This window comes from Corvus moneduloides, chromosome 4 (genome assembly GCF_009650955.1).
Source record: "Corvus moneduloides isolate bCorMon1 chromosome 4, bCorMon1.pri, whole genome shotgun sequence".
NCBI classification, from domain to species: Eukaryota; Metazoa; Chordata; class Aves; order Passeriformes; family Corvidae; genus Corvus; species Corvus moneduloides.
In genome coordinates this window covers 6015677-6031174 of record NC_045479.1, presented here as the reverse complement: position 1 = coordinate 6031174, position 15498 = coordinate 6015677, and the positions used below count along the sequence as shown (strand labels likewise).

At 42.5% G+C, this 15498-nt stretch overlaps 1 protein-coding gene across 1 annotated transcript in view; it reads left to right on the top strand.

Moving 5' to 3' along the window:
* ERC1 (ELKS/RAB6-interacting/CAST family member 1) overlaps window positions 1–15214 on the top strand; it is a 284378-nt gene extending 269164 nt beyond the window's left edge. The window contains 1 exon segment of the mRNA XM_032105148.1: window positions 8426–15214. Coding sequence (XP_031961039.1) covers window positions 8426–8563 — 138 coding nt within the window. The 3' untranslated portion in view covers window positions 8564–15214.
* The last annotated feature ends 284 nt before the right edge of the window (window positions 15215–15498 follow it).

Sequence of the window (15498 nt, the reverse complement as noted above, 5' to 3'; positions counted from 1 at the left end):
CTAACATAAAATGTAGCTGTCCCTTCTGCTTTCCCATACTCACTCAGATGGTATTTAAGAAACGTCAGTTGCAGAACACAGACTAATGATATATTTCAATTTACAAAGCAGACTTTTCATTTAAGCCATGGAGCTTTCTGTTTCTAGCTGCAGAGTTTCCTTTGTGCTTAAAGTATTCCCAGGGGGGGTGGGAATCAGTTCTCCAGATTTGCAGAAGCCCATCACAGAATACCCATTTTGCATCTTTGGAATTTTAATGAGTTTTGTAAATTACTTCAAATCCAGTGCATTAAATTCACTCCTGTCCCTTCTAATATGATCTTCTGTAGATAATGCTTTACAAGCCTCAGTGGGAAAAAATTAATCCTCTTGAATGTTAAGAAGTGCTAACATGATTAGGGAGGATACATTTAACCAACACCAATAATATTTAAGAGTGATGCCAACATCCCCACTTCTCACCAATGAGATTACCTAGTTTGGTTTGGCTCTTTTGGGTTTTTTTTATAAATAGTTAAGAATTCCTTTTCATACTGCTGCTTTTGGAGCTGTTATTTCCCACTGCAGCTTTATTGACAGAGGTTGGTTTGCTAAGTTTCATCATGGCTGATATATTTGGTAGACCTTTCATGCCTGCTGGGGAGGCTCAGGTACCAGTAGTAGGAGTTTTCTGTGGCTTCTTTTGGTAGATACAACTGGTATATGAAGTAGATTTAACCTTTTCACTCTTCCAGTGCATTCATGGTGACCCACAGAAACTAACGTACAAATAGTTGTTGGGAAAGTGTCTGCCAGCATCAATACCATGGATCTAAGGGGGATTTGTTGCCACATAAATAATTTTGTAGTCTCAAAGTTTGACTGATAATTGGTGCCTCTTATCTATAAAAGTGTCTTGACACTACCATTAAGTTCAGTGGTGATCCTTAGTGACTTCAACTGATTACAGAATATGCTAAGTTGGAAAGGACCCACAAGGATCATCGAGTCCAACTCAGCCCTGCACAAGACATTCCCAAGAATCACAGCAGGTGCCTGAGAGCATTATCCAAACACTTCTTGAACTCTGTCAGGCTTGGGGCTGTGACCACTGCCCTGGGGAAGATTGTAATCAAGCTGTGGGAGCAAGATGCTGTATCATTCTTTGTTGGCATTTTATCAAAGACATGTTGTAAGGCTGACTTAGTGTAGTAAAATTTTGGTACATTTAATGTAGAACTGAAGCCAGTACTTAGGAGTATATGGTGTCTCAAAACCTAATCTAAAATAATACACTAGACTAAGTTGTGGACAGTAAAGAATCTAAAGTGCTCAGAACCATGTCATTAAATTATTCCTATGGTGGAAAATATCCCTTTGAGTCAGTTCTGACACAGTGTCCCCAAATAAGCTAGCCAGTACTGTTTCAGGAACTGTCCTCAACCAGCTCCTGTCCTATTTGACTTTTCTTATTAAAAAACTGAAGTTACCAGAAGGAAAGAGGAATGTTCCAAGTCTTGACACTAAGAAATAGAAATTCCATTCATTCATTATAAATAATTGCATTATCCTAGCAATTTCTATTAAATACCATATTTTCTTTCACTTTGTCCTAGAGGTATCATTATGTTAATATCCTTGAGCTCTGTGGAACTACTGCTCCGTTTCATGTTTCAGATAGTTGCCTGTAAGTGTGGGATTTTAGTCCTCTATGAAAGGAAATGGCATTAAGAACGTAATTATATGGTCCACATTTTTATTTAGAGTTTGGGTTTTGTTTTGCTCTTATCTGTACAAAAGAAAAGAGTGGAGTGGAAACTGGAATTTGCTGGAAATCCTTGCTTAAGTGTGTCAGAGGTGGTGCACTGCGCTGGGGCTGAGGCAGCAGTGTGAGAAGGTAAAAAGAGCCAACGGAACGGAACACCCAGTTATTAGAAGTAGGCAGCAGTGTTTGATTCATTAATAGCTTAAGGGCTATCAGAAGTGTTTCTTAGCACCTCAAATCCAGCTGTAAATGTGCAGAACCTCGTCTTATGGAGAATTTCTTATTTTCAATAGGTCCTGCAGTGACATTCGGAAAAAATATTTCTTCCAACAGAAAATCTATACAATGAAAATAATTTCCTTAACCCTAGGAGTAGGAGGCATTTTTCTCCCTGGCTCCCTGGAATCAGAGGCTCTTTCCAGCCATGTCCAGCACGTCCTGGCTTCCTCAGGCTGCTGGGGGTCCTGCCAACTTCGGGCCCCAAGCACCAGTTCCTTCCCTGCACAATCGACCACTCCTTCCCCAGAGGTGTTTCTGGCAGCATTTGCAGTGTCACCTGGGCATCAGCAGCAGTCTTGGAGACCTGGGCAGGTGCGTTTCCATCAGAGGCTCTCTCTGAAGTCACCTGCTGTGGGAGCTTGTCTCACCCCACTACCAACAGTGTTGCACCTGTGGCTGCTTCGCTGTGAGTTACAGAGAGAGGCACTTCTGAAAAATCTTTATGATCATCAAAGAGCCTTTGTAGTGCAGAAAGGTTGTCTTCCCTCTCCCTGTGCACCAGCTTCAGCCAAAGCACAGACCTGCCACGGATTCCTGCTTACTAATCCTCTCCCAAGAAATCAGCAATGTCTTTTCTGCTCAGGTGCCCGAAGCAGAGGAAGGAAAAAGGTGATAATGTCACTTCACTGTGTCGGTCACAACCTGCTGTGTCAGCTAAATAGTCCTGGCTTGGTTCCAAGGACCATAATGTACCTTGCACTTAATTCACATTTCAGTCTCCACAGAGCAATGCTAAGCTTTTCATACGAAAGGACACCAGACCTCATATCTGTAGCTGTCAAATTTCATTTTAAAATTGCATATTTGATTGCTAAATTCTGAAAATGTTCAACACATATTTTGATTTGTTATACAAACAATATTGCAAGTGGGATAAACTTTACTCTAAATTACAAGTAGCCATTTTATAAACATCCTGTGTACTTCTTTGTTCAGATTCTGCTTGTGTTCTTCTGTGTCATCTATGAGGAATTACTCAACTTACTTAGTTTCTGTAAAGAAATTACTCTGCTATGATTTGCATTTAGTCATTCTAAATTACTCTATTACTTCAGAGTTTACCCTTGTCTTCCTTCTCTGACTGCTCTTCTATTAGCTTGTTATCTTCCCCCCCTTGATTTATGTCATTTATTTTTAATTTGTAATCTTACGGGAATGCATAATGTATTTTAAAGTTAAACAGTCCACTTCTGGTCTCTGTTAGAAGTTAGAAGTAATAATTGCAACAATTTATATCCTTCTTCATGTGCAAATCTGCTTCCTGAGTTTGGTTGAGAAAGCAATGGATATGGGAACTCTCTAAAACAGTTCCATTTTAAAGCATTTTAAACTTTCATATTTAATGTTTTGGGTGAGGATGAGAACAGTGTCATAGTTCTTAAATACTGGTTAAAATCACAAACATTATCTGTAAGTTAGCCACATCCATAACATCATTCATTTTTATTTGTCCATGAAATTGCTGATATTAATTAAAATACACACTATCAATCAGGAACATTAACAATTCCTAACTTGAAAAGAGATATATAACCAAGCAGAATGGATATTTTAGTAAGACCAGACTGTTTCATTTGAAATCTTACTTTAATTTTTAAATGCATGTTTTTAAAATACTTTGAAAAAGCGAACATAAACCCCACATTTCCAGATAGAGCAGAAATATTTAAGGGTTTACATTAAAACTTTTTCTTTTTTTGTTTTTGAAGTTTGTCAGACTGGATTTCCACACTCGTAACCCTTTCTTTTGGCCCTTTCATAGGTATATAGTTGAGAAATAAAGGTTTATATCTAATTGGCTCTCACTGCTTCAAACACACATATTTACACTGGTTTGTCTGGGCAGGTGCAAAAACTCTTGACCATTTGCCTGAGGTACAGTGAAGTTTAACTTATTTTGGGACAAAACAAAGGTTTAGATTAAATCAGTGTAATTTCTTATTGATGCTTACTTCTGTTACTTTAAGCTCTAAACGTATTTTTCAGACTAACCATAACCTGATCCAGAAACACTTGAACTTTGGAAAAACATAATTCTATATCCCAGTATTGCATCCTTATAGAAGTTCTCCACTAACTTTCTTTTTGTGCTGCTCTACAAGCACGTCATATTCTGTGTTCAGGTTTACTGTCCATAGCCCAAGATGAGATACCAGTTTATCTGTGTTTGCCTTTTTTCATCAGTGTTTTTGTGGAATTGTTAACGAGGCAAAAATCACACTGGGGGGTGTAAATAAATATTAAGGAATCTTAGCTTAATTTTGCCTTGTTTGCATCATGGGAAAAGCAGAGGCCACGAAGGTTCTGTGGAGCAGCACCACAGTTCACCCAGTGTGCATATAAAACCATAGCATCCTATTTCTTAACTATGAAGTTACCTTCATATGTATTGTTCCTATGACTCTGAATGTCAACTAATAGTTAAATAAGTTCTGAAATATCTTGGAACAGAGAAGCTAAATTAATGGTGAATTGTTAGGGGTTTTTTTTCAGTGATGGAGTTTAACTATAAATGGAAAAGTATTCCTATCATGCCTTGCTCTAAGCCCAGGAAGGAAGGCAGCAGTGCTGAAAAGTGTCTGAATCTATTGCAGATTATCTGCAAGCTTTCTTTCCCCTGAGATGCTGAAAGCCATTTCTGTTCTTCTGTCCAAAGATAAATACTATGAAGCACTTCAGGGGTCCTTGCTGTCCTTTTCTTTCTGAGCTGTCTATTCTTACTTGTCATCAACTAGACAAAAAACAATCTGGCTTTGCCTTCTCATTTTTGATCATTTCTATGAGGCAAGTATGTGAATCTCCTCATATCCTCAGCTGGGAATGCCAACAAAAAAGGATTGTTCACATTTCTTTATTTTCATAGAAAAATGGCATGGGGAAGGTAACACCATGTCAGCTTGCATTCACAAGAGGAAAATCTAGGCAACCAGGAGCAGAAGTGATATTAATACTTTTAGAGAAACTTCCCTAAAATTTGGACTTCCAAACATGCAGGTGAATGAAGTTACAGCACTGAGAACTGGATGCTCCCCATTAAGGCCTTTCCTGATGGAGGACTGACGTGTGCTGCTCCCAGCTGCTTCCGAGAGGAGTGACGTCAGTGGAGATGATAGCCATGATCTAGAAATGCTGCCACCAGCCGTATAGCCAGTTAAGATGTCTTTGTTGAAGTAGGAATCACATTATTAAATCTAGCTGTTCTGAAGCTAGCAAACTCAACTGAAGGCTATCATTGCTATTTTTCCAAGAGGGTTTCATCACAGACATCTGCCAGCCAGCTGTGTAGACTTTCTGTCTGTGCTAATTTGCAAAGTATTGTTGCTGGCCTTCAGCATTCAAAGCCATCTCCGTTTGGACTCTTGATGGTCAAAATCTCTTTTCTTGGAAATATTTTCTTCCTCTGGTTGAGTTGGTTACTTTTGTTTGATTGCATTTGATTTATTAGCTTTAGCATGAACTTACTTTGTTGGGCTTATCTTGATTTTATAAGGAATCTCATAAATACATAAATGCTGACTAGTAGAGCAAGAAACTGAGACTTTACTGATGTTGCAGTGTTGCCCCACTGAAGACAACATCCTGAAGGACTGTCCCTTGTCCACCAATCTTCTTTCAGTTTTGAAGTTCAGTCTCTTTGAGGTGCTTTTATATTTCATTAATTTAATTGCTTTGTCCTTTTCTGGCACTTCACCTGGAGGATTTGGTTGAAAGGCCAGGATGAGGGATGCTGGCTGGGCAGGTGGTGGTGGTGCAGGACCTCTGCTTTCCCTGCTAATACTGCCCTCTCCTGGTGCTCCTCCTGTGGACTGAGAGTTCAGGACCCTTGCAGGTGCCAGATAAGAAAAGGAGAATGATAATGTTGGCCGTTTCTCCTGTTGCTTGCTCTCTCCCAACCCATGGCCTCCCACCCTTCTGATGGATGGCACCGTGAAATCTCTGTGTTGGCCCAGGAAGCCACAAGGTAGCCCTGTCTCAGAGTTCAAGGCTCAGAGCATTCCTGGGAGCACACCAGTGGTGAGGTGGTTTGCAGGCTGCTGGAACTGGGGCCACTCGAATCGCTGGGATCTCACCAGGCTCAGCAACCCGAGACTCTGAGGTAGTCCCTGAATCCCAGTCCCCTGGCTTTTAATATGCAGCACTACTCCTGCCTGGTTGTTCTGACCCTCTCAATCCTGCTTGCTGACTGGACCTTTCCTAGGCTTATCCATCCATTGCAAGTTCCTGACTAATACCTCTGCCAGGCTGCTGGAACCAGGCTAATCAGCCATCCACAGCCTGCCGTTCCTGAGCCATTAGGGGTTACTGCTGAGTCGCCCCTTCTCCCCCGAGAGCCCTTCCAGAGCCCGGAGTGCTCCCCTCCCTCTCGTTTTCCCCACTTCCCCGGCTCATGGCACTCCACAGAGCAGGATCAGGTTGCTTTTGCATTGTGATTCTTGGCAGGAGCCCCTCTCGGATTCCTATGGCTGTTCTGTGAGTACAGCAGCCAGTAGGAACAAAGCACATAAGGACACATTAAACTAACATTCAGCACGCAAAGCCCCAATAATTTACTGTATGCTACCCTGCCTAGTAAAGGGAACAGTGTAGCATGCTTGCCCTTTTAATTTCCTTTCTCACACTTCTGTCTATAGAAGCCTGCACCATAGCTTCCTTAAAAAGCATTTTTATTTATTCCATAGTCGTTCTTAAGCTGTTTGTTTTTATGCAGTGCTTCTTGCAGAAACAATCTGCTGTGCTTTGTTTGATACCATCACTAAACAGAGACATGCTGTTGTATCTGATTAGAATTTTAATTGTAGAAATCTAACCTTTGCCACTGCATTGTGCTCTTAAAGTGGCAAAATGATCCCTGCTGTGCTGCTGCCTGATAGTTCTCTCCTTTTAAAACCTGCATTGAGCAGTGTTTCAGACGTGCAAAATACAGATCAAGAAATTTGTATACTGATGAACAGTTATCCCTTCAGGCATGAAAAATGCCAGTTTGACATTGTTTCCATGTCATATATTAACATAGTAGAGTTCCAATAAAAACACTAATCAGTTAGGAATAAGAAATGTTATCGAACTGACAGATAATATTAAATTTTTAAAAACCACACAAAATTTAAAAGAAGGTTCAAATAAGATAGTTGCTCACAGCAGCTCTAAATGACGAAGAACTTTGGCTTCAGAAGCTGGGAATAAGCTTCAGAATCCATCTTATATGTATGTACCTGCTACATATATGCTTGTCTTATATTCATAGGGAATATACTTCATTTGAAGAAAATCCTAGTACTGGAAAAAAAAAGAGTTTTTTGATATATAGTATAGGGCAGGGCTGTCTGCTCGAAAGGTTATCCAGTGTATCTATCCATATCATCTGGCCTGGTAAGGGATGCTGCTTCTCCTTGTTCTCTGAGATCCTTAGACCACTGTGAGTACAGTAAGCCCTAAAATGCTTGCACAAATGACCGCCTTCCTTGGGATTTTGCACAGTTCACAGGCCAGCATGGACTTTATCAATTGCTGGGCAGATAAACAGGTTGCTGAAGGCAGATGTTTCCTGCTCTTTATTAAGACCTTGTGGGCCCCTAATTCTGGCAATGGCATTAGGCTCGAAGCTGAAAGCTGTGTTTGCATATACTCCAGTATGTTGTGTGACATGGTTTGGGACACTGCTTGTGGGAGAAACTGTTTATAAACTGTAGACAGAGTGAATAATATAAAGTTTGAAATTCTGTGTCCTGTTATAAGCCAATTATAGTGATCTGAAGAACAAATGACCCAACAGGAAATGCAGAGTTAGTAAACAAAAATCGTGTATGTTCCACTGCAACTGTGTGTAGTCATCTTATGACTGAGTTAGGAAAGAGAGTTTCTGAAAATTAGTAATTCTGTAGGAAAAATAGAAGTCTGATTAACTCTGGGTGTATTATGTATAATTATGTGATATTCCAATTGATTTCATATCAGGAATAATTCTGAAGTAATGACCTATGAAACATCCTGTTGTTCATGAATAAAAGTCAAACTATTGAAAGCAATATACTAGCAAGCCACTGTATTGCTTCTGGAATATGGTTGCATTCAGAAAAATGTTGTACAGGGGAAGTTTTTCTCCTATTTATCATAGAACAACGTATTCAGGAGTAGTTAAGTCATGTGGACATGGCCTTTACTGAGAAGGTCACAAACCTGGTCCTGTAGAATGAAAAAGTGAAATAAAGAGGATGGAGAGCATTCAGTTCCAGGTGAGGGAGTCACCAAGGGAAGATGCCGGTGCTGGAAGTGCCCAGCACACCGCACCTCTGTTAGCTCCTTCCTAAAGCGGTGCTGTAGCTGAGCCTGCTGGGCAGGGCAGCCACACAGCGGGCACAGCTCACAGCAGGGAGTGACCGTGTCTCTGTGTGCTCCTTGCAGCTGCACCACGAGCTGGAGAAGGGCGAGAGGGAGAGCGCAGAGCTGCAGGAGTTCGCCAACGCCATCCTCCAGCAGATAGCGGATCACTGCCCCGACATCCTGGAGCAGGTCGTCAACGCCCTCGAGGAGTCGTCGTGACCTCGGCCACCAGTCCCACGGAGCAGCACGCCACTGGCCAAGCCCAGCCAGTCCACGGAGCCATGGGAGTGGAGAGCAATGGAAGGACAGAAAATGGAATAGAAACTTCTGGTGCACCTTTTACAAAGGAAACAAAGGCAAAAAAAACCCCTCTAAAAACTACATGCTCTCTAGGTTCTTCCAGTCCATGATTAATCAGTCATTTTTGTACTCATCTTCTCACTGCCTTTCTACTTTAGAATCCAACTCCCCATTGACTTTGTTGGTGGTGACTTTTGGATATAGCTAAGCAGAGCTCCTCCAAGTCTACTGAGCAAAGAAGAGGGGATGCACTAAACACAAGCAGCTCTAGTTCTCCATGAGGTTGCAGAAGAGTAGCCCTTGCCTTTCATTCATGTATTGCTTTTTCCTTCTTTCCTTCTTACCTTCTTCCTATTTTTTATTTTCATGAAAGCTGAAAGCCTGAATTTCACAGTGCTAAAACCAAACCCTGAGTGTGCTCTGATTATGGCTCATGGCTGGCCAGCATCAGCTAGCTCAGGTCTTGCTGCCTGTCTCAATGCTTCTTACGTTCTTAAATAGCAGAGTGAGGAAAGGAAAGTTTCCCTACTTGCTCCTGTTAGTCATTTCATCTAGCAGCTGGGAAAAAAGGTAGGCATACTGGTACTTTCTGTTTACTTAACTTGGATTTTTATTGTTCACTGGTCTGACTCTGAAGTGCTAGGTCAGGCATTTTTTGAGGTAACTGTTTTCATCTGTTGATTTTTGGGGGGTTTTAGATGAGGTGTCTCATCACAGGTCTGTGTCTCCTAAGATCCTACTTTATAGAGAGCTCTCTCCCTTCAGGCAGGTGTAGTCAACAGGTCAGTTCCCAGCTTTAACTTGTATAGTTTGTCCAGTTTTTCAGGCCATGGCTTTGTGAACACTAGCTGTCATCAGAATAATCTTAGGCATTCTGTAAATGAGAAAATTGCATCATTTAGCTTAAAAATATAATTTTAAAGCTTAGTTAGGTAAATCAGTAGCATAGTTCTTACTATAATTATAATTTAATTTATTTTGGTTTAGCTTACATTGACAAGGAATGAGTTTGAGTTCAGAGCAATAGCCCTTATGAAGAGAAGCATCTCTGCTGGAGTTGGCACCCAGCTGAGTAGATAGGTGTAAAATCACAGCTTTACTTAAACCAGTGCAATTCTTCTGTGTATATGAGAGGCCTTAGTTTTATTCCCATCCACCTTGGACACTCATTACAGTTCCTGCTGATAGGTAATATGACCTGAAATACCAGGTCAGTTTGTCGTTGTGGTAGCAAGTCAGAAATCCTGTTTTATGAGTAGGACTTGGGTGTTCATTCTTGGACTATGCATTAATGGGGAGACACGTTTTTTCCTGGCTACCAGTGGTTATGTGTGTCTGGGGGCATCTGCAGGACAGAACCCTGTAACACGTCCCCATGTGCTCCTTAAAGGAGTTGTTCCCTTTGGCTGTCTCACATTACTTCAGAGAGCGAGGGGAAGGCAAAAGGAGACCAAATATCAACACAGCAGTGGAAGAAATCTTGGTTTTCTAGTCACTAGCTAATTATGAATCCTCTCAGTAAACCTCCCATTCAGAGTCTGCAGTTTAATTCCATATGGTTTACTACATTTTGAGCTTAATCACTAGGCTGTTATGTTAAGGAAAATGTTCCAGGCCCTTTCAAGAAACCTGCGTTTCTTATATCTTTCAAATCCACAGCACAGCTCCCCTGTAGGTCTTTAACGCCTCGTTTTTATCTTTAGACGTGACCAATTACTTCTAACAGAAAGGAGATCAGCAAAAGTTTGAGTAAGGGAAGATGTACCCTGTAGTTTTTTCCAAACAAGCACTGGAAATGGGGCAAAACTGAAACCTTATGTACCTGTAGATTCTATTGAAAATGAGTTGATTTAAAATAAATCACATCCCAATTGATTCTACTGTAATAATTCAGCAGAAGGAGCTGGATTCATAGCCAGGGTGTCTAGGAAGAAATAAGTCTGCAAAGAAGAGGCGATTCACACCTTTTCCAACTGTTGAATTGCCAGTGCTTTGCAAATCAGGAGAAGTAGCTTTAGTTCTTCCTGTAATAGCAGCCTGTGTCTGAAGCTTTTTTTTGTGTCATGTCTGAGGAGAGTAATGGGAGCCTGAAAGTGTGGAAGAGGGGAATGCCGGAAGGCGTGCAGACAGTGACTGTACACACTGCGGGGCTGTGCCTCATCCCAGAACCACCCCTTCGGTCCCATTATTTGAGTCAGCACGTTTCGATAGGAGCTGTTGTTTTGAAATCTTTCCTCTCGCTTTTTCTTCATCACCCCTAATTACTCACTCAAGGAATTTAATGCCGCCTGTAAAAGCATCAGAGCCATCAGCCCAGCATCATCGGCCACCGCCACCCCTCCTGACTCTCTCATTAACTTATATGGTCAAATCTCCAGCTGCCCTGGTTCCCTGCTGTAAAACAATCTTTCCTCTGTGAGAAGCTGTGGAATTTCCCTTATCGATGGTTCAAATGACTCCTGCTTGTAAACCTCTTACTGAGATGTTCCTTGATAGCGTTTCTGCTGGAGGCAGGGGCAGGGGGAGGGGATGGGAGCGAGGGGCGATCACTTCGAGCTGTTATTTCAATTCCTTGGCTTTACTGCCTTGCCCACACATCGCAGGGAAGTGCTGCTGCTTCTTCAGCATCTCTAACTCAGCTTGTGGCTGCATTTCTATAGTTCAAAGTGCCCCAGCCAAAGGCCTGGTGCTGTCACGGCAGCGTGTGCAGGATCTGTGCATCAGCAGCCAGGTGAAGCTCACTGTTTACACATCTCCCGGCCTCTTCCCAGGGAGGATTTGTCAAGGCTGGCTAGTTTTCACACTGGCCATTTGGTCCTTTATCTGCCAGCCACACACCTGCTGTTCCTTCCATCTGAATTGTTGGGCCCTGGCGATTTTTCTTGTTAACCACTGTTATCTCCTCGGTCTTGTAGGCTTGCCATCTTAAAGATTGATCTTAGACCTCCATAAAGTGCTTTCAGGGAGGGAGCAGATCTCATTTAGGAACAGTCTTGATCCGACTTGATCTCCATCGAACTGTTTCAGGTAATCTCTCTGATCCTGTGTCGACAGAGATCCTGTGGTGAATAGCTTGAGGGGCTTTGGGATTTGGGAGGTACTGCTGGCCACGATTTAATGCTGAATGTGACCACTGAAAGCTTTTTCCTTTCACTCGTATGGAGTGCCACACCATTGGCCTTAAGGCAACAAGGGGATTTTATTCTCATAATCTGTCATGGAATTGCGTATGAGGCACATGGCAGAAGGGCCATATGTGGCATACCCTGCAATGCTCATCCAGTTGCCTAACCCACCACTGCTCTTTTAAGATCTTATTCCCAAGTGTCAGCAGTCAGGCAGATGCAGTTTCCTACCACAGTGGTCCTGCAGTGCAGCAGCTCTAGGAAATCAGGGGCCCTTCCCAGGAACCCTGGGGAAACTTGCTTTTTCTTCTGTTGAATGAAGTTCCATTTGCTACAGGAGCTGTGAGAGTTTTAATTGCTTTAATATGACTTTTTTTTCTTCTAAGCTGTTATTTGTAGAGAAGCTGAGAGATGTAAGGACTCAAGGAGCTGTTTGTAGAAAATTTAGTAGGTCATTTTGGCAGGGTTTGGGCTAAAAAATAACTGAAGCCTGAAGCCCATGTATGCTATAAAAGCTGGCACTGCAACCACACTTGTTCATGATATCCACAAGTCCAAGTCCATATTTGCCTCTGAATCCAGCCTCATGTAAAACACTAAAAAGACATAACACTAGAATTGCAGGGTGAGGACATGAGCACTGTTTGCCATTGGAAGAAGAATTACCTGGCATGCTCCCAGATGAAGCTCTAAGCTTCTCTAAGTATTCTCTCTAGTTTTGACTGCCTTTAACCAGCTTTCACTCCAGAAAATGCCAAACCCTCTTTGGAGTAGCCAGTTTTTGCCAAGTCCTGGGGACGGAAGGTGAAGGTCCGACGTGATGCACGGAAACCACGTGCGCCGTTTCTCGGTGCACGGCTGGAACGTCCCTTCTCTAAAAAATTTCCTGGTACTTCAGGGCTCTGAAATTTGCACAAGGGAGCATAAATGTCATAAATCTTGTGGAGATAACCCTGGGTTTTGAACCAAAGGGGCACCTCTTTTCATTTGCCCTGCAATTCCCACCCATTCTGCTGCTAGTGCTCAATTTGTTGGGAAATCTCTACATCTGATGAGGGTTGACAGGGTTGAGTCCCCACTCCTGTACTAATTGCCAATCGCTGCCACTGCAGGGGTCTTTACAAAGGATGTAGAGTCCTGCACTGATACCATTTTAAAGCAAGAATTTCACTACATACGTAACGCTTTTATCCCTCAAATGACTCCAATGAAATGCAAAAGGGAAAGAGTACAATCAAGGCATCTGATACTGAAAGGAAGCCTCTCCTCAGCTCAACGGCCACCCTGGAAGAGGGACCCGGAGAGGACGTGAAAGGCTGTGGATGACCAACACTGCCCCAGCGGAGCCGGCGGGGTGGGAGGGTTGGGCACGGGGCATCGCGGGGCGTCGCGCCTGGCAAGGCCAACTCTGCTGACCCCTCTCATCAGCGTGGTGAGCAAGAGGAGTGTCAGGGGGTTTTTTTAAACAAAACAATGTTTTTAATTGTTTTTTCCACATAAATGGAAGGAACCTTACGCAACAGCAGATCCTTCTGAACAAAATGGCTGTGTTCGCTGACTATTTTTAAAACAAAAAAAAAGAGAAAAACTGTTTCAAAACTTTTTAGTGTCAAAAGCATAAACTCAGAAATCCTGACTTTTTCCAGTGTGTGTGGTGAGTGCTGTAACCCTGTCATCAGTATCTCCCCTGACTTTTTCAGGGGTGGTTCTTCCCTGTTTTGTTTTCTGCTTGTCGATATTGTCCGTGTGGTCCTAAGGCTGGGGCAGTTACCAACAATGTGTGTCTGTTGTCGGGTTGAAAAAAAAGATAGTAGTAGAACTGAAAAAGATGTGTTTTAAAAATATATAAAAATAAATTTCATTAAAAGGAATTCAAGTAAAGAAGCAACAAAGCCATGACTCCTCCTCTCGGGATTGTACGGAAAAGGATTTGTGGGCTTATAATTATAACCAGTTGCCTTTCACAGGCTTTTGAGGTCCAAGGCAGCTTGGCCTCCTAGGAAATGTTACAAACCCTGTATAAATTCCTGCTTTCCCAGGTTTATACTGTACATGTGTAAGACAGAAAGGGGCAGAATGAAACAGTATTGTGGAAATAATCTTTTCTGGTAACAGTTACCAGCACCAGGTGTCCCCTAAGATGGGAACTGCTGATGTAAATGAGCCAAACACTTTGGCCAACTTTTCTGTTTTCTCCATCACACCCCTTGATGCCAGGGACAAGAGCAAGTGCAAATCAGCTGGTGCAGGTAGTTGTGTGTAGGTTCATTATCAAAGTTGTATTAACTTGCCTTTCCTTTCCTTGACCTGTTGATCATGTACCCAAGCAGGTTATGGGGCAGGAAAGGACCAGCAGCCACTTCCTGCTCTGGTTGCATCAAAGACTTGCATTGCTTAAAAGGAACAACATGAGGCTAAACTGGCGTGTGAGGTTAACAAAAATACCCTGACAAATCACTTTACCTATGACAGTAGGTAAAGAATTTCATTAAGTGAATGTATTTTAATTATCAAACTGTACCATATGCTGTTAGTCCCCATTTTGCAAGCTTAGTTCAGATCTTGAACATCAGGTCAGTTTGGTTTGCTTTTAAGTAGATATTCCCATTAGGTTCTTGGTGCTTTGGTAGGGCTTTTTGTTCAAAACGTTGGTTTCTTTCACTTGGAAACTGGCAAAAAACGGATCTATGGGTCACATATACTCTTATTTGTTACAAAATGTGGCTATCTTGAAAACCAAATTCAAAGCCAAATTTTAAAAGTAGACATTGTTCCTTCTATCTGCCCCATCTTCCCAGCTCCCTGCGACAAGGCCAAGTCCTCCCTCCCTGCCCAGGGGTGGCTGTGTTTGGCCCCTCATTACACGCTCGTTACAGTATAACTGGGGAGGCTTTAGTGTGAGATGCCTTTATTTGATCAGATGCTGGAGGAGGACGAATCCAATGGGACCATGAACAGGGGAATAATTTCTGTGCTAGCCCAACATGCTGCTCCAAGCCCACTAAAACAGTAAATTGCCGTTTCCTTCCAAGTCAGTGAATGAGGAGAGCTGCACACCAAGTTCACAAACCATCCGTGGAGTTAAATTCTGTGGGATGCTCCATCCACTCCACAGGCATAGATCCCTCATCTGCTTTGGAAGAGACCTGTTGCACTTTAGTGGAGGGGGAGACCGGCTTTAGGGATGGGATCTAGTGTACTTGAATTCCTTTTGGAGATGACAGCAGCGGGAGACATTGGTGTCCGTGATGCAAGTGCACACGCTGCCTTCAACTTGTATGTGTTTTATTGCTGGAGTCATGTTACTGACAGGATAATGAAATTGCAAAGAAAATGTGTTATATTCAACTTTGCCTTGATAATATAAACACTTTGTTCATTTTTTTCTTCTTTTTTTATTCACAGACTAAGTTCATCAGGAAATTATAAAATTATTTAAAAATTCTGTGCCGTGTCTTTATTTCAGTGTGTGTTGCTTGGTGCCCAGGGTGGGAGGGCAGGTAGGAGGGCTGAGTGGCTGCATGGCTGTTTCCTGAGACCAGGCTTGAGGTCCCAGTTGTTGTCCACCTGCACCAGTGGGACAACCCTGCTGGGGAGTTTGGCTGCAGCTCATGCCTGGCAATGTTCATGGACACAGCTGGGGCTGCCTGCAAGGTGAAGGTGAGGGACTGGCAATCACAGGGGTGTCCCAGATACCCCTGGACCTCACAGGCCAGGTGAGTGGAGATA